Source organism: Thermobia domestica, chromosome 2 (assembly GCF_964235325.1).
Source record: "Thermobia domestica chromosome 2, izTheDome1.hap1.1, whole genome shotgun sequence".
Taxonomy (NCBI): Eukaryota; Metazoa; Arthropoda; class Insecta; order Zygentoma; family Lepismatidae; genus Thermobia; species Thermobia domestica.
The window spans coordinates 123,823,285-123,842,525 of NC_137455.1; the positions used below are offsets into that span (position 1 = coordinate 123,823,285).

The 19,241-nt window shown below is 36.5% G+C and overlaps 1 protein-coding gene across 4 annotated transcripts in view; it reads left to right on the forward strand.

The window, feature by feature from the left end:
* The first annotated feature begins 4,507 nt into the window (after nt 1-4,507).
* Nucleotides 4,508-19,241, forward strand: part of LOC145675292 (zinc finger MYM-type protein 1-like) — a 259,607-nt gene continuing 244,873 nt past the window's right edge. For 2 of the 4 annotated variants that reach the window (XM_081745681.1, XM_081745690.1), the window contains exon 1: nt 12,573-14,750. In XM_081745681.1, coding sequence (XP_081601807.1) covers nt 12,666-14,750 — 2,085 coding nt within the window. In that variant the 5' untranslated portion in view covers nt 12,573-12,665. Of the gene's footprint in view, nt 4,991-9,350; nt 10,102-10,205; nt 10,423-12,572; nt 14,751-19,241 lie in introns of those variants that run through there. The other 2 variants (XM_081745698.1, XM_081745705.1) reach the window with 2 other exon arrangements.

Sequence of the window (19,241 nt, forward strand, 5' to 3'; positions counted from 1 at the left end):
TTTCCCTCAGAGCAAAAAATGTTTTGAGAAAATCTTAAGGGAATTGATATCTCAAAACCTCCGCTACCTTTCAACAAGCCGTCAGGTGCCAATAGTTGACAAATGAGAGCTTTAACCTTGAAAATATTCTGGAATTATTAAACTCCCCACTGATGAAAGAAGCCGATACAGCTAGTGGTTTTACCAAAACAGACAGGGTAAACAAATACGTAGAACCATTTCCTGAAATCCTGTACGTGCATTTTCTTATTCACTACCTCTTTAACAAGGTAGTGTTCTGGCCATTGACCTACGAGAACAATCGTGGAAATCCATGCTTCTTTGTATCCAGTCACATCTGGCTCTCATATGGGAATACTAAGGAGTTTTTTAAAAAATAACAAAACGGTATTTTGCGTGGCCAAGACATGCAGGTAATTTTATCATTATTATCACAGGGTAAACATTGCTTCAATGAGGCCAACTTCCAAGATAGACAGGTGGCGAACTTACAGAGTAATAAGTAATGAATATCTTATGGGAAAATGCAGTTCAAGACGAACTAGGCCAAGATAAGCAGGTGGCCAGCTTAGAGAGGTGGCTAAGTTAACAGGTTTTACTGTAGATGTATGGAATGGCGAATCGGTGCGTTGGATGTGATATTTCCGCGTTGAGTTCAGAATTATATAAAAATAATGAAGAGAATATATTAAATTTTTATGAGAGCCATGGATTACTGGAAGCTTGTACAAGAACCGGGTCTAGTCACTGTTCTAGTTTAAGTAAAGTCTTACCGAGTAATCTAAACTAACCCAACCTAACAATGTTTTATTATTTTTATTTTTATTTTATTTATTTATTTATTTATTTATTTTATAGGATTGGAACTGTAGGGGCACCTCTAAAATTGGCTTAAGTTTAGAGGTGCCAATCCAGTTTCAAACCTACAAAGCATTTAAAACATTAAAAATTGTTAGGTTAGACTAGGTTAGGTTTGGTTAGGTTAGGTTACCCGGTAACTCTTTAGTTAGACTAGAACAGTGTCTGGAACCGGTTCTCATAGAAGCTTCAATTATCACTTAAATTCAGTAATCCGTGGTTCTCATAAAAAAATTAATAGATTCTCTTCATTATCCTCATATAATTCCGTAAAACTCAATGCGAAATATCCCATTCAACGCACCGATTCGCCATCCTATACGATTACCATGTGTCGCTGAATCATTGAAACCTTCAGCGTCTTGCAAATAGTACCCATTTCTACATATATTTTTTTCGTAACATTATTGCCTACACACCTAAATATTACATAAGAACTCCAGATCATCATTTCTTACCCCATTTCTCCTGTATTTTTTCCTATTTTTTTAAATAAAAAAACGGAGGGGCAACTCTAAACTTAACCCTTAAGCTTAAGCCACAAAAACACCCGTCAAAAATTGGAGGAATTTTATTGTTTTATCCTCGAAGGTTGCATTGAATTGTGAGTAGGCCTATGGTTGGTTCTATGGATGGATCCATTCTCTTTCATATGACATAAATACTGTAGCGTTAAATTTTTATTTATTCAAATTTTGGCATATTATCGTAGTACCTATCTTACTGGACCCTTTACTGATAGTTTCTAAATGTGAACACAAATTGTAATTTATCCAAGCGTAGATAGTCGTTAGAAACCAAGCATGTACTAAACACCATTTCAAAACAATGACATAGTTAACCATTGTTACGATATATAAGTGCTGTACTGAATAACTATTTTTATTTAGTGTAAAAATAATTTAATACAAACATATTTAATATTATTGCATTGAAAATTAATTTATATTGGCTTGTGTATAGCCCGCTCCCCCCAGTTCTTTGTCACCGGAACTGGAAGAGTCACTAATACTACTACTGCTATTGCTACTACTACTACTACTATTGCTACTACTACTATTACTACTTCTACTACTCCTACTACTACTACTTATATCGAGAACAGAACCCAACTAACCCCTGCGGGGCTTCTAACCCGTTCCTACTACTATTACTATTGCTACTAACTACCACTAGTACTACTACTACCGCTACTACTACTACTATTACTTATACTAAAGCTTCCTTACCGCAAGATTTATATCTTAAATCTTTATAACATGCGATTCCGATTCATTATGAACTAGTATGAATCGTTAGAATCACTATGATTCGAAAAAATCACTGGGGAAGCGGACTATACTCAATCCTTTATATTTACCATTATAGTATTTCTTCATTATTTAACTACTAAATTTATAATTACATAATTTCGACGACGGATCTGTGGATATTCGTAAACCAAAATTAATACAGAGTATTTATCTTCATATTAGTGTCTGTGTCAGATTACCATAGCACTTTCAACCAACTCAACTAACCGAATTTCTTTCCTAAACATCAACTCAGTTCCGTTAATTGACTAGTAAATTACGCACAAAGATAGTTATCCTAAACCAGGATTAATCTAACTTATTGAACAACCCTCGAACATGTTCAATAAGTCAGTTATGACCAAACTATTATAAAACTTGAATAATGTTTAAGCCATTATCTCAAATTTCATTGAGCCAACCCGAACTATCAACAAGAAAACTTAAATAATTTTTAAGTCACTCGTATCTCAAACCTTACTGAACCAAGAGAACCATAAGAGAACTTCACAGTCTAAATTTTGCTTTCGTTTTTCAAACCAAAGATTTTTTTAAATCAAAAGATCCAATACATTTCAGGCAAAAATTTTCTTCTAGGCCTTATATCTCGAGAACTACATACAGTGTACCCAATCCAAAACTAACAATTTACTCAGTATGATGTGCTTATTCCCTTAAAAAAAAAAAAAAAAAAAAAAAAAAAAAAAAAAAAAACGAAAAAAAACGAAAAAAAAACGAAAAATCGATTTAAGGGCCTTCAAATATTTTGTGGCCCCTAATCCACAAAATTCAATATATTTCATTCAATCGAACATTTTCTTGTATGCCCCATATTTTTAGAACTGCATATAGTGTAGTCAAACCCAAACTCGAGTTCTCACCGAGTTCTCACATAACTCCGCATTAGCCTTCATCCTCCTGACTTATTCTTTACATATACCCCCATGTATTGCGTAGTTTTGGAGACGTGCCGTTTTAAAGGCCTTCTTGCACTGATGAGAGTAAGGGAGGAAGGCAAAATGTCGAAAAAGAGAATCTCACAATCTCACATGCAAGTGTAATGTGAGGGTTTTCCACACTGGATTTAAAGAAAGGTTTCTGGGATTTCGAGATATGATCATCTTATTACAATATGATATCATTCTTTTCTCTTCCCTTCTAAGTGAAACACTAAGAAAACGTTGAACTATTTTAAATTACAAACCTAAATACAGCGATTATACCATCCACTTTTTGTCCCCGCCTATTTTCTTTCCTTATAGAAGAAATATATATTTTTAAAAACCTCTGAAATGTGTCTTTAATTATTTTAAGTTAAAAGTCTATATACCAAACTTCATGTCTCTAATCTTAAAGAATTTCTAGGTATGGTCATCCTTTTATAACAATTGTAATTCCACCGTTTTTTCTTCCCGTAGTTTTTCTCTCTTTGTATGATATATATATATATATATATATATATATATATATATATATATATATATATATATATATATATATATATATATATATATATATATATATAAACATCGTTGAAACTCTTGTCTAATTATTTTAAGTGGGAAGGAAGTTCATATACCAAATTTCATGTCTACCCTTTAGAGATTCGCAGAAACGAACGTTATAGACATATGTACCCCTTTTTAACGTTGGGGCCATTTTTCCGGATCTTAGTTCAGCTGTACCATTTGCAGTATAACACCGTATGCCCGTAGCAGGGATGTACGCAGCAGGTGGTCCTGGAGGTCCGGATCCTCCCTGAAGTCTGATTTTTCTTTAAATTAGTGTAATTTTGGGGGTTGACTGTACAAATTTTAATATAATTTATTCTCAAACTGAATTTAGACCCTTCCCGAAATAAACTCCTGTGTGTGCCTGGCTGCATGAGACGATACTTACTATTTAAAGAGTAATCCGAACTGTGTTCATCTTTTGTAAGTGAAGACATGAATATGAGAACTGCATTTGATTACGAAAAAAAAAAAAACTCTACATGAATGCTGTGGTAGCACCTAACACGGGAGATCAATTCATTTTGTTTCCCATGAATTAATTAGTACTAAAACTTAGTATGATTCCTATATAGGGTAATTAGAAATATCTATATACTTCATGTTTCTTTTATTGCTTCATTTTATTGTACTATTATTATCCAATGAACAGTATAATAATTTGCGCATAGTACGGTAACATCAAAGGGATACAGTTGGTAACACTGGACAAACTCCCTCCACAGTTCCTGGATCGGTTACCGGATACATTGCGGATGTAACGGCGGATATGATTGGCTTTCGCTGAAACATATTGCGCCGCACGGGTACAGACATTTCATTCCTCGGTTGGAATATACAAAAGTAGTTTACTCTTGAGTTCCTTAGTGTAAGTGTAAAAGAAAAACCATGGAGTCGAAAAAAGCTGCAGAAGATAATAGTAAATCATCACAAATAAGTGATGAAAGTCTGGAAATTGTAGAATCAATTAAAAGACCAGAAACTGAAGAATCAACTAAAAGACAATCTGTTTCAGAAGAATATAAAAGAATTGAAACCCCTGAGCATATTCTCCACCCGTTAATCTATGGTGAATACAAGACAACAGAAACGGCGGATGATGTCCGCCAGCGGATATTAAATGGCGAATACACTTTGCGGTCCAAAATGAAAGGCAAATCTGCAGTTTGGACAACATTTTGTGAAATCATTGATGATAATGGTCAGCTTGTTAAACATTACGTGGCTTGTGGTTTTTGCAAGAAAGTCTATTCCTATACTCACAAGACTGGAACGTCTAATCTGTTGAAACACAGGTGTCCTGGAGTGAATGTAGGGTACGCTCACGGGGTGAGTATTATTTTTAACTCATATTTTCTTTCCATTGTGCTGTTCATTCTCCTCCTTCCCTCCGAACTTACTCTTGAGTGATGGGTAGCAACGTTTACAATATATTGATTTTATGATTGCTCGATATGTAGTACGTTCCATAGAACCATCTCACACAGCTTACAACGCTAATGTCCCCCCCCCCTCCCAAAAAAAAATGCTGGGGTTTTCACATTTTACTATGCAAGAATTTTCCGATTAACTAGCATAAGTCATACACATACAGTATAGTATGTGTATAGGCCTATATTCTCGGAAGTTACGAAACTATAACTGGCCTGGTACTACAGTATAAACCTGGCTCGGTTCCTTTCCTTGCGTTATTGAAAGTAAATACAGTGTTACTTTTTGGGCCGTCTATTTTATTGTATGCCATGAATAGCTATGCTTGTTTTCAGATTATACAAGATTCTTTTGCCTGCTGACGTGTCGATCTCCATCTCCCAAGCGTGGAAACAGCTGCGCTGCCTGCTTGAAACTTCAAGCTTTACTTCGGCACAGCTCGGCATTCGGCTTTGTTCACCGACCCGACCGACCGCAGGAAGCAGTCGTTCCCTCCTTTTCCCCCCTTCCCTCACGTTTGTGTATGTGTGTGTCTGTTTTTCTGCTCACAGTTGCCAACCAAGAAAAATTTAAAGTCAATAAGGAAAACATTTTTAGAAATGCAAGGCATGAAAAGACTATTATTAATAATATAGGGCAGGAATTATGATAATTTTAGAAAAACAAAAATCTTCCTTCACCCATGGGATGGAGCTACAGCTCCATGGATGAGCTCGAAACGTACGGAATAATTAAATAACTATAATTATCTTTCCATTTTATATTATTAACAAAATTAACGTTAGTAAATTTGATGCTAGAGTCTGTCGTATGTTTATTTAAGATTTACAACCCACCTTCTACTTTAGGATAAGATTAGCATAAAAACAAGTGAGTTTCGTTTTACAATTTGAAACTGCAGTAAACTTCCAAACTATAGGATTCAATACTCAAACTTTAAGAAGTACACTTATGTCCAAAATGATTGTCGCATATGTATAACTGTCTTCTTGTAAGAATATAATTTGATAATGATTATGCAGGGTGCTTTCAATACTGATACTATGTGTATAATTGGGAAATACATATTTGTGGTAAATTTCACAGGAAAATAATTATAAATACGAAAATTAGAATGAGTAAAACAAGATGTTGCTAAATGGACAAGAAAGTTTTATTTTCGTTTTATTGTTCTTATTTACTGCTCTTTTGACATGAAATTTTCCACATATTTTCTTGCCAATTATACACATACTAACATTATAAGAAATAATGGGTGAATTCGATATCAAATTATATTCTTACCACAAAATATTTATAGACATGCGACAATAATTTTGGACATGAGTGTACATTTATAGCTACGGGCTGCAGTAAATGATAAAGATGTAAAATAGAACCTGTTCCTTGGACGCTGAATTCATATCAAAACGCCTTAGGCCCTACTGTTTTTGTTCTATGGAGATAAAGGTTGAAACCGGAAATCATTAACCGCTTTCAGATTAAATAGTGGTTAAGGGAGGAGATAGAACCTTCCTTTGGAAGCTGCATCGATTGCAAAAAATTGTATCTCAATATCTCTTACTATTTTTGCTACACTGAAATCAGTATTAAAACCGGAAGTAGTAGTAAATTTCAACAACTTCCACGTTTAGTAGTTTTACAGGTTGTGATAGTATGTTCTCTTGAAGCTATGGATCGTTTGCAGGAAACCGCTTGTCTCTATCCAATACCATTTTTGTCATACATGTTGAAACGGGAAATTATATATTTGAACCACTTCCCATTTGAAAGGACGGTTAACGGAGAAGATGGAAGCTACTCTTGGAATGCTGAATCAGTTGCAGAAAACTGCGTCTCGATTATCTGTTTTTGCTCTTTGAAAATCAGTATTGAAACCGGAAGTAGTAGTAAATTTCAATTACTTCCGGTTTTGATGGAGTGTTATTGGTTGTGTCGATACGCTTTTTCAGATTCTGAAACGATTGCACAGAACAGATTGTCGCAATTACCGTTTGTGTTCTACGGCTAGAAATATTGAAACTGGAAATGGTTAATTTCAACCACTTCCGGATTCAATACAAGATTAAGGAAAGAGAGAGAACCTATTCTTGGGACAATGAATCGATTGCAAAGAAAAGAATTCCATCTCGATATCTCTTACCATTTTTGCTCTGATAACTGTAAACAGACGGACGGACAAAAAGCTGGACGCCTGATAGTTATACATAGCATAGTTTGGATGTCTAAAAGGAATGAATTACGTACATTCAAATGACAAAGAGATGGGGTCGTGCTTATTTGGAATTTGGATCAGTACTCGTTAAAGGAATGGTTTGCTATCTTTCCATTTATTTTATCCTCTAATTAGTTGAACTGAAAATTCGTTCTTCATCCAATGCACTTTTCCTGCTACGCATTTTTTCCTTTCTTTAAGAAGTGTGATATGTCTTTTCTATACCTTTAGACCATTTAACCTTTTAATTACGGAGCCTTTTTAAAAAATAAAGCCTGGGATACGGCGCCAATTTCTGCAGTTGCCTAGTATGTCTCCTGAATAAAACACATACAAGTGCATATATGTGATATCCAGAAAGTTAAAAAAACAATTAGGTTTAGTGGGCAAACAGCAAGGTATCTATAAATAATTACTTCGTATCCCAAGCCTTATTTTTAGGTAACTAAATATAGTTACTTCGTGTCCTAAAGGTTAATGCACCACAGCATAGTATAGGCTCCCACACCCTAGTGATGTACACATAATTTCGTCAGGGGTAGTAGGATTAGTTCCCAAGTTCATATAGTTTCAGGATTTTTGTACTCGATATGTTAAATGTTATTTTTATATAATATCAATCTTGTTAAAGGGGGGAATCCAGAAACCTCCTTGACGTATACCACTGCTGCCACTCCTTTTCACTTGGAACACTCGAATGAGGCTCACTGACGACATAGGAATAAGGCTCTACACTTACCGGCACGTAGACAGAAGATGTAGTCAGCTTTACACTCCGGCGGAGGGTTTCCGATGTTCACAGAGCTATAAGAGAGTGATAAATAAATCTCACTCCTACCGGGATTGAACCCTTGTCTAGACACCTTACCGACTACACTACCATGCTCTTCCGTAGAATACTATGTGCATTGATTTGTAAAATGATTTCTTTTCTTCCTCAACGCGGTCTGAGGTGGAAATTTACCAGCAAGAGTAACTGGCAGAGCTTAAATTTGTGCGAGGCAGGGAACAATCACTCCCCAATTAATCTCCTCGCCGTTTAAGGGGGTCCAATTCAAGATAAAACTTTCTTACGCCATACCATACGAAACTAACATGAATATATAAACAAAGCATGGAATAGATTCAGTACATTAAAAAATATAAAATAAAATAAAATAAACGATAATGCGATTAGGGCCAATTTCAGTAGAATGTCTATTATTAGGGCACTCTGAAATAATAATTTCTGATTAAGTATTTTAGTGTCCCTTTCAGGAGCGAGGCTATATGAGACATGGACCTACAACTTACCTTGGAATCCGAACCACAGGACCTCCCGCCGGGAATCGAACCTGGTCTCCGACACCAAAGGCATACGCTAACCGTTTAGTCACGAGAGAGCTCTTCCCTAGAAATAATATATATTTCCTAAGGCTTTAAGTTGTGTTACATATTGTCCTCTTAATTTAAACTAGTGAAGCATGGAATGGGCCCATCGTACCATTTCCAAAACAGCTGCAAATAATTCAAGGTACTGCTGCTGCCCCATCATCTAAATAAAATATATTTACCATAAGATGAAGTATAAATTAAATATGCGAGAGCACACTGTAAACATTGTAAAAACTGACTTAAGCAAAGGTGTCTCCTTGGAAATCAGAAAGGTCGCCCATTTATTACTGCAACTGTCTGCTCAGTTCATCACACAGGGCAGTTCTACTGCTCCTGACATAGTATGGAGTTTGCCCTAATACACCACCGCCACCAGTCCAAAACTGCGGTCGCCGTCTGACTGTTGCCAACCCAGACATCTGACGTATTTCCAGCTCATGTTTACATTAATTAGATAAGAATATAATATATAATTATTAAAAGTGCATAGTTGCAAATATTTCATTTTTACGTTTGGGCTACAAATAGTTCAAATCCGCTACTTTTTAATCGTCAGATCTGGCAACACTGCTCCTGTTTCGCAGAATAATGTTTCGCAGAAAGCGGTTCAAACTGGTTCTTCACGCTCAGCGTAGCTATGCTTCGAAGAAGAGAAAAATAATCCGTGTGTGTGCTCCTGTTTCGCAGAATGAGAGATTTTATTTTCCACATAGGTTTGTGAAGAATCTGTTCAATACTTCTTTGTTATGATTCTTATATTTATCGTGTAATAAGGACTATCAGTGAAGTGTGCTTACGTAAAGAAGTTTATTCCATCGTAATACTGGTAATCACGTATACAAATTGCAAGCGGGACCTAAGAAACAAATTATTTCATAAATTTTTGAGAAAGTCAGACGGGTGGTATACCGCCACAACGTAAAGTGAAAGGGAATTTTCGGAGAGAAAAGTGGAATTTCAGAAAATAGTGTGATTTTTTTGGTGTTTTCGGTTCGTCTACGTGATTGACTGTGAGGAATCCAATCAGACAGAGGTTTCGGCTTCCCATTGGTTAGCCATACGTTAAAACGGCTCATATAAAAGGCAGCGTCAGTAACCAGCTCATATATCTCATTAAGTTGCGTTTAATACACAATATCGCTATGTCTTTGTCTTTTGTTTCTTCGAAGAGAGGAGGTCGATTGCTTTGTTATGATGGTTATATATATCGTATAACAAGGACTATCAATGAAGTGACGTATTGGACATGTAGGAAAGGTTGCAAAGCACATGTGGTTTTGCAATCAGGTAAACTCAAGAGTGTGTCCGGGAATCATTTACATGAACCAAATGCTGCTGAAGTTCAGCGTAGAGTTATAGTAGACAACATGAAGAAAAGAGTTGCGGAGAAACCATTGGAAGCTGTCACCAAGATTTACAGGTATGTATAACTTGTTTATGTAAAATTACTTATTTAGCGTGAATATGTATCAAATTTTTCATATTTCCAAGTTCAATTCAACAATTCCTTTAATTTTATTGTAGGGAAGAGATTGCAAAGAGCGGGCTTAGTGACGAAGTTGCTACAGAATTACCACTGTTCTCAGGTGTCAAGGCTGCATTGTACAATGTGCGTTCTAAATGCCGTTCTACCTTGCCGAGTTCTATGAATGAACTTGCTTTGGAAGGTACATGGGAACAAACTTCGAGAGAGGAACAATCTTGGCTCATTGATAATGGAGAAGAACCTGATCATTTTCTGGTAAGCCAAGATTAGAACTTCTAGAATTTATTACTCTACATTACGCGAGTACACTTCTGTAGAACAGGAATATGTAAACTTGGCAACACGGCACACTGATAACTTTCTGCGAAACAGGAAGTAATCAAAATCTGGGTTCTACTTCAGTAAAATCCCAACTGAGTCGCCCAGAAGTAATAAAATGTATAAGGTTTTTAAAATTTATAAGGAGAAAATTTCATACTTTTGTAGTTTTTTTTTTTTTTTTTTTTTCTAACGAGGCCCAAATTTTACTACTTACCCTTCCAGGAAGAGTTCCAAGTTACAACGCTGATAATCGAGCTTGAAGGCATGTTTTCCAGATGGACAAGTTTCTTGGGTGTGGCCAAGGCTGCCCACAGGTTTTTTCCAGGGAGGGAGCAAGGGACAAAACAACACAAAACTGAATGAGATTACTGCCTCTTCCATTTATATACATGAATGGAACGAAATTTTGCAACTACCAACAGGCCCGTATCTAGGGGATGGGCAAGGGGGCTTGCCCCATCCCCCTGTGACTGCCTTCGGACTTCCTGAAACTTTCGGTTGTTGTTCATAAAAAGTATTTATTAATGTAAGGTGAACTCGAGTTCTCTTCCCTAGATAGTCTCAATCCCCCTATCACAGTGTTCTAGTTATACAAATCTGTTGCATAGAGGAGGCTAGGATCTCGCTGAAAGAATGGCTAAGCAGACTTTGTGTACGTGATTATCTCTCTGAACCTTCTACAATTGTATATTGACATGATAGACAGCGAAGCTGAGGCAAAGGGAGGCAGGAAAGGATACAGATACAGAAGTTTGTAAGTACATTGACCGTGTGTTTTACTTACAGTATTGGAGAGGCCTTTGGCTAGCACATGCGATACAAGGCTTTGTTGCATTGCTTACAGTGCAGAACACTGTGATCTCCACTGCCCTACCCTCTTTTCATTATGCGACCGGCCTTATCCTCTCTCTTCCCATGGAGGAGAACTTTCGTTACTGTATCTGAATTGCCGAATGCAGGACATCATTTCAGAAAATACTGAACCTTTTATTTTAAAAAAAAAAAAAACTTTTCTCCATTGAGTGTTGATTAGAGAAAGCTTACTTTCAGTCGCTGCATTGCTACTTGGAATTGCAATAAAATTAAAAATTCTAAGAAGCTAAGTAGATGTTCCAATACTATCGTTGCACCAGAAATTGTGAAAATATAAATTGTATAATTACATTGGAAAAATTGATCATAAAGTTTCAAATCATCCATAGCCACAACTTTACGTTGAAAGTAGTACTCCAGACAAGAAAGGGATAATTTCAGCAAATACTGTACTTTGTGTCTTCAATATTTTGGAGTTCAGTCCATTAGAAACAATCAATTATTTTTCAAATGGCTTATCGTTTTTTGTAGGTAATCAGTGCGCACTTCATAAAATTCTACTATCCTTTCTGAAAATGTATTATATTCTCTTTCCAAACCATTTTCCAAGAGTGATTTTTCTTAAGGATCATAGTTTTTTATTATTTTTTTTTTTTATTTTGTCTTTCAGACTAGTCTCTAAACTGATTTCTACAAACAACAGAATTCTTTTCCTTTTCTATAGCAGAAATTTTGCTGCAAATAATAATAATAACAACAATAAACCAGAGTTGTAGTTTCGAGAAATCATTCTCAAAGACAGATCTTAATCTAGGTCAAACTGATAATTTCTTTTAATTTTTAAAGACAAAATACAGAACAAATATATATCTGACTAAATGCCGGATAATTCAAAATTAATTTAGATACCTCCCACCCAGATATGGTGATAAATTATAAATAGCAAGACCTGTCCGGGAAAAGCAGGGTGGATGGCAACCCTATCATGCATTCAACCGAAGCACGTAAAGCATGCTTCAGTAAGCAATTTGTTTCGTCAGATGCTGTCTAGTTGTGTTCCAATGCCCGTTTTCCTGAAAACTGTCATATGAAGCACGATTTCGTTTTTTCGCTCCGCAGAGACTTCTTCATTCTGTGAGTGCACAGGAAGGGGGTGAGGTGAAGAGAATGAGGAGGTAGAGCAGGTCTCTTAGCGAATCGCGCTTCATCTCACCAGCTTGCTATTCTGTAGTTGATTCAGTTGAGCTCATATTGTGTGTTGAATGGTAATTGTGTTGTGTTTGTGTGCCATTTTATTTTAGTGCTTGTTGTTATTTGGCTATTATTACTGTGTTGTGCTGTTTGTGATCTTCGGATAGTTTAAGATGTCTACTTGCATAATTGCAGACCTTATAAAGAGACCATTTTCCACACGCACTTTTTCTGAAAAACAAAATATTGTAAAATGTGGTAGACCGACACCAGAACTACCCCTGCTAATTTTTAAATCTAAAACTTACACTCGTCATTTTCAGACAAGCTGTTATGAAAAATACCAGTGGCTTGCCGGTAGTAGTGAATTAAATTCATTATTTTGTTGGAATTGTCTACTGTTTGGCAAAGACAGAAATACTAGCTGGACAAAATCGGGATTTACGCATCTAGGGAACCTTTCAAAATCTTTGTCAGGTCATGAGACAACGGTCGGTCATTTGCGTTCATCAGTGGCTCTTGCTTCTTTCGGTGAAACAGAAATAGAAACAGAGTTAGATGAACGGGTTAAGGCAGAAATTTCAGTCCACAATCAAAGTGTTACACGAAATAGACAGCTCTTAATGCGTCTCATAAATGCAGTTTGTTTCCTGGGAAAACAAGGACTGGCTTTTAGAGGTCATGATGAATCTAACTCATCTTTAAATCGGGGCAATTACGTTGAGCTTTTGAACTATACTGCACAGTATGATCCGTTGCTTGAACATAATTTAAATACGGCGAATGTATTTAAAGGTTTGACGGACAAAATCCAAAACGACATCATTGAAGCAGTTGCATCTTCATTGTTAGATACAATAAAACATGAAATAAAACAAACCAATTTCGTCTCTGTTTTGGTGGACGAAACTACACATGTAGCTAATAAATCACAATTTTCAATTGTGCTTAGGTATATACATCATAGTCAAATGTTAGAACGATTTATTGGGTTCTGTGACATCAGTAGTGATCGGAGAGTTCCGGCCGTAGCAGAACTTATTAGGCAGTGTCTGTCTAATATGGACTGTGGTCATAAGCTTGTTGCTCAGGCCTACGATGGAGCAGCTGCTTTCGTGGGGGTGGATGCATTGATAAAAGCAATGAACCCAGGAGCTATTTTGGTTCATTGCTATGCACACGTTCTTAATTTAGTACTCTCGCAAAGCGTAAACAATATTCGAGAATGTAAGATATTTTTTAGTACTCTTAGTGAACTAGCTGTATTTTTCTCTAGATTACCCGAAAGAGCATTTTTAAACGAATTTTTGCAGTGTAGACTTCCTGGAATCTCTCTCACACGATGGAATTACTCATCCAGGCTCGTCAATACTGTTTTCAGAAATAGGGAGAAACTTTGCGAAGTATTTAATGCAATTTTACAGAATGCAGATCAAATTGAGCAAGATATTCTGGCCCCGGTGAATGGGTTTCTTGCAAGTTTACAAGATTTTACATTCTGTTTCTTCCTTAGGGTGTTTGACAAGATATTTTCCTATATAGATGTCCTTTCCAACATTCTTCAGAATAGCTCCTATGACATTTCATACTGTCGAAACAAGATTCAGGATTGCCTTAGAACGATTGCAGGCTTCAAAAATAATTTCGAAGAAATATTTGCAGAAACTGTTTCTGAAGTTGGAGAACCAAAGAAGAGTGAAAATGCAAATCATCGGCATATTTATTTTGAAACTATCGACAACATTCAAAATCATCTCGAAGCTCGCTTCCAAGACTTTGGAGAGTTAGGTTTTTTAGAACTCATAAGGAAAGAAAAATTCACCGAGTACAAGACCCAGTTTCCAGAAGAGGCTTTTAGACAACTTAACGATTTGTACGGGAAATATTTTGATAAGATTCGTCTCAGGAATGAACTGACTGTTGTTTATAGCAGTCAAGAGTTTCATGACAAAAACCCATATGATATGCTAAAATTATTTAGCACAACTTTTGCGTCCAATTTTCCCCAAATGTCACTTCTTGTTCAGTTAATCTGCACTATTCCGGTCTCAACTGCAAGATTAGAAAGTACATATTCAGCACTGAAGAGGATTAAAACATACACTCGAAATACAACTGGTGAACAGAGACAGTCGAATTTAGCAATTGTATCAATTGAATCTCGCCTTTTAGAAGCAGTTAAAGGTGAAAATTCGTTTTTTGAGAAAGTGATTTCAGTATTTGCATCCGAAGAGAGGCGAATGGAATTTTCGCTAAAAGTGAGTATTTTATAGTTTAAATACTTTTTAGTAATTTGTACATTTAACAGAGAATTATGCGACTTATAAATCCAAGTTTATATGGTGGGTGGGTGTGTAAAGTGCGTTGTCAAAAATTAGTGTTTTAGAGAAATCGCATTTGAAAGTTCAGGCATAAATCCAAAATCCGATTTTGGGAAAATGATTAGATGTTTTGGCTCTTCTGTTAATAGGACTGTTTTTTGGATTTGTGTGAAACCCAAAACCGGATTTTTGGATTTATATTTGAACTTTCAAATTCGACTTGTCTAAAACACTAACTTTTGATTTAACGCAGTTTACACACCCACCCGCCATATAGGTATATTACTATACACTTATATTTGTAAAGTTTGTATGGATAATATTATGTGTATTAAAAATTAAACTGCTTCTGAAGGTTTTAGAACCACTTTACGCCAAAACAATTAGATATCTTTTCCTCCATATGATCTACGCTCAGGGATTCCGCTAGACCCCCCAGTGGAGGTGTCATCCCCCCAAACTTTCTGTAACACCCCTTCAAACTTTCGCTTTCATTCGAGCCTGATCAGGGAATTTTTCACGTATTTCGTGTTTTGTGCGAAGAAATTCAGTTTGAATATAAAACTCTCAAACGATTGAAAGAACTTTCTTCAACGGATTTCTTATTGAAACTTTCCTGTGAAGAAAATAAATACATTATGTTTACTAATTTGTCAGCTCTGGCAACAAAACTGATTCTTCAAATTGGTATCACTTCAATGGAGAAAGAATCTTAAACAATGAATAGAACTTTAACTTTGGAATAGTGCTGGCTCACTCCAGAACGTGTTAATGATTTGATGGTGACCTTGGAGAGACCTTGTTTACCTGGTGTTACAAGTGAAAATAAAAGTGTTGAGGCTAATTTTGAAAATTTTATAAGTTGTACATACGAGGAATGGTTAAGTCCTATACGAGTGGCATCGGTTCAGTTGCGCCACTGGTGAATCAAAATAAATGAATTTGCATTTGAAAGAACATTAAGGAACTTAGAAGTTGACTATTTAACTTAACTATTAAACGAAACCGCATAAGTTATGTATAAAGTTAGGTTATAAACTAGTGTTACAATCTGTGAAAATGTGAAGAAGCCAAATGACGGTTCAGAAGAAATTTTGTCAAACTATACATCAAGACTATTAATATATTCGTGGATATGAGCTCCTTCGTGCCTAAGCGGTTAGCGTACTCGCCTTTGGCGTGGGAAACCCGGGTTCGATTCCCGGCGGGAGCTTATATGGTTCGCATTCCACGTTAATCAGTAGGTCCCGTGTCATATAGCCTCACTGCTGAAAGGGAAAAACTCCAACTCAACTCGTTCCTGGATATATGAGTCACATTGGTAAGTACAAAGTTACATTGGAATTGGCTATAAATTTTAACGAATTAAGTTACCCCTACAATATTGCGATAACTAACAATAAATGTTTTAGTATATCATGTTGTTTTAGCACTTCAGATGTCAGATCGAGTTCATCTAACCAAACCTACTACTGCTACCATAACTACTGATTGATCTCAGTCGTGAAAAATGAAGATTTTTCATTTTATGCAGGGCAAATAGAAATCTAAGAATGACAAGAGAAATGATAAATTTAGGAAACATCGACGTTTATTTCCTCATGCATAGACTAATCACGAAAACTACGACGGATTTTAGTTCAACATCAGGCAAGTGAATTAGAAGTCATTCTATTACCTACTTTTTAGGTACCTAGATATTCAAAGAATAATTCCTAAAAGTATGAAGTTTCTCGTCCTTTCCTAAACGGGAAGCGCGGCTCCCTAACTATAACCGTTTTCTGAAAGTCAAGCACCCACACCCTCCTTAAATTTTTGAACACCCCCCTCCGATTTTGAAATCCTGGCGGAAACCCTGTCTACGATCTTTAAAGATCTTTCATTCCTGTTCTTCCTTTTAAAATGGAAAACGGGATCAGAAAACCAGGGACGACATCCAGATTTTCTCTTGTCGCCTTAACGTGCAGTATGTATTGCATAAGTGACAAATATTATTGATCATTCCATACTAACAATGCAACAGGAGGGCAGCTAATATTATTTTATATGGGGGTGCAGTGAGGGAGGCACTGAAGGGGACATTTATATGTATGAAAAAATGCAACTATTATTTTTAGTTTGTCCTATGAATACGCCCTGTAGGCTAAAAGAGACTGATGATAAATGCTGTTGAATGTAGTAATTGTAGAAATTGAAAATGAATCGAGTGGTAGTTTCCTTATTACAACCGTGGTGTTTTTTCTTCTTGGTTTCATATGCGTATTGTCTTATTGTTCTCTAGATAGTCCTCGAGTACCGGTATTTGATAATAGAAAATACTCTAATGTCCGAGATTGTATATGAATGAATTCTGGAGTAAATTTCTATGCAGTAGTATATATTTCTTTCAAGAGTTGGCCAAATCCATGCTGAATTGTCTTATACAGGGTGCGGAAAAAGTCCGGGAACGGTTCAATATCTCGCGAAATATACAGATCAGCAAAACAAAAATAACATCAACAAAAATAAGTTAACCGGAAATAGGGGGTTAATTTTATTGTTGTTAAATAGTTTTGACAAAGCTATGCAGTGATACCAAACGCAACCCCCTATTTCCACTTCCTTCGTGAGTATGCGGGCTAACTGTAAAATTTTATATGGAAACCCCCATTTTTATTGCACATTTGGATTCTCCAGAAAAAGTGACAGAGAGTTGACCTAAAATTGTGAGCAGTGCCTTCACGGATGGCACTTGAATCGACACACAAAAAGGAGGCTGCAAAACATTATGAAAACGTGGCCTCTCAGTATCATACTCTGTGGCTATACGGTAAGCGTACTAGAGTGCGAAATCAGAGGTCGTGAGTTCGATTCCCGCGCAGAATAACATTTTTCATGTGAATTTTTCATACCCAAATAATGAATCCATACATTTTAACTTCGATAAAAATAATGTCTTTGTCCATATTTATTACTTTGCAAGAAAATACAAATGGCGATAAAAATGGTTTATTTTTGTTGTAAATAACCCTATGAACTTTAACCCTAGTAACACTATTACTAAGTACTACTTCATAAAGCGAGCTTGCAAAACAATTATCAAAATTTGTATTCTATGTAACTTCAAAAAAGTACTAATTGAAGTTAAAACGTATGGAATTTGACAAAATAAAATAAAAAAATTGCCTTGCACGGGGATCGAACTCAAACTCTGACTCCGCAATCCAACACGCTAACCGTACGGCCACAGCACGTGACTGATAATTGCCATTTTCGTAACTTTTTGGTGCACCGTCTTTTTGTGTGTGGAGTCAAGCGCCATCTGCGGAAACATTGTTTTCAATTTTGGGTCAAATGACCGTCACTTTTTCTGGAGAATCCAAATGTGCAATAAAAATAGGGGTTCTCATTTAAAATTTTAAATTACCCCCCGTACCCCCGAAGGGGGTGGGGATAGGGGGTTGCGTTTGCAATCATTGGATAGCTTTTTCAAAACTATTTAACATGTTATTTTTGTTTTGCTGATCTTTATACTTCGCGAGATATTGGACCGTTCCGGGACTTTTTTCCCGCACCCTGTATATCAATAAAGTCGGAATGTTTATCAGAGCCGTCTCCAGTTATTTTGAGACGTGAAAAGACATGAGGTGTGCTTGTCTTCAGTATCTTGAAGAGAAAGAAATTTATTTGATGTCAGGATTTGAGCATGTGTTATTCCTTGACAATCTTTGAAGGTCTTAGTTTTATCGAAAGGCTTCGTTGTTATGGTAAGCTGCATCATTATCGGTTCCTTCCATACCAATATTCCTGAAATTGTCTTGTGAAAAACGTTGGGATTACATGAAGGCTACTGTCCCTCATAAGGACCGGTATCGAGCTCCTTCGTGGCTAAGCGGTTAGCGTACGCGCCTTTGGCGTATGAGACCCAGGTTCGATTTCCAGCTAGAGGTCACGTGATTCGGATTCCACGTTAAATAGTAGGTCCCGTCTCATATAGCCTCGCTGCTGAAAGGGACGTTAAACTCAAAATTAACTCAACTCACCAAGGACCGGTATATGTGTGAATACCTTGAGTTACTACTTGTATCATCTACAGGTCGACAATAGAACTTGGAAATCTTTGAGTTTTACTTTCCACGGTTATGCCAGCTAGGCTAAAGGCGAAAGTTATGATGATAAATTAATGAAATGGTGGAATGAAGAAAGTGGGAGGAAACGGGAGAAACCCAAGAAAATCCACGCACGAGCACGAAGTTTAATTGGCGCGAGCTGGGATCGAACCAGGGACCCCAGGTACCGAAGTGAACGCTCTACCACTGAGCCACCGCGGCTCCTACAATAGAACTGGGATGTTCAGTTGTAGTAGACTTTTGTTCCTGAGTTGGCGCTATTGGAGTGATAGCTGAGCCAAGGAACCAGGGATTGATGAGGTAGACGAAGGAATCTATG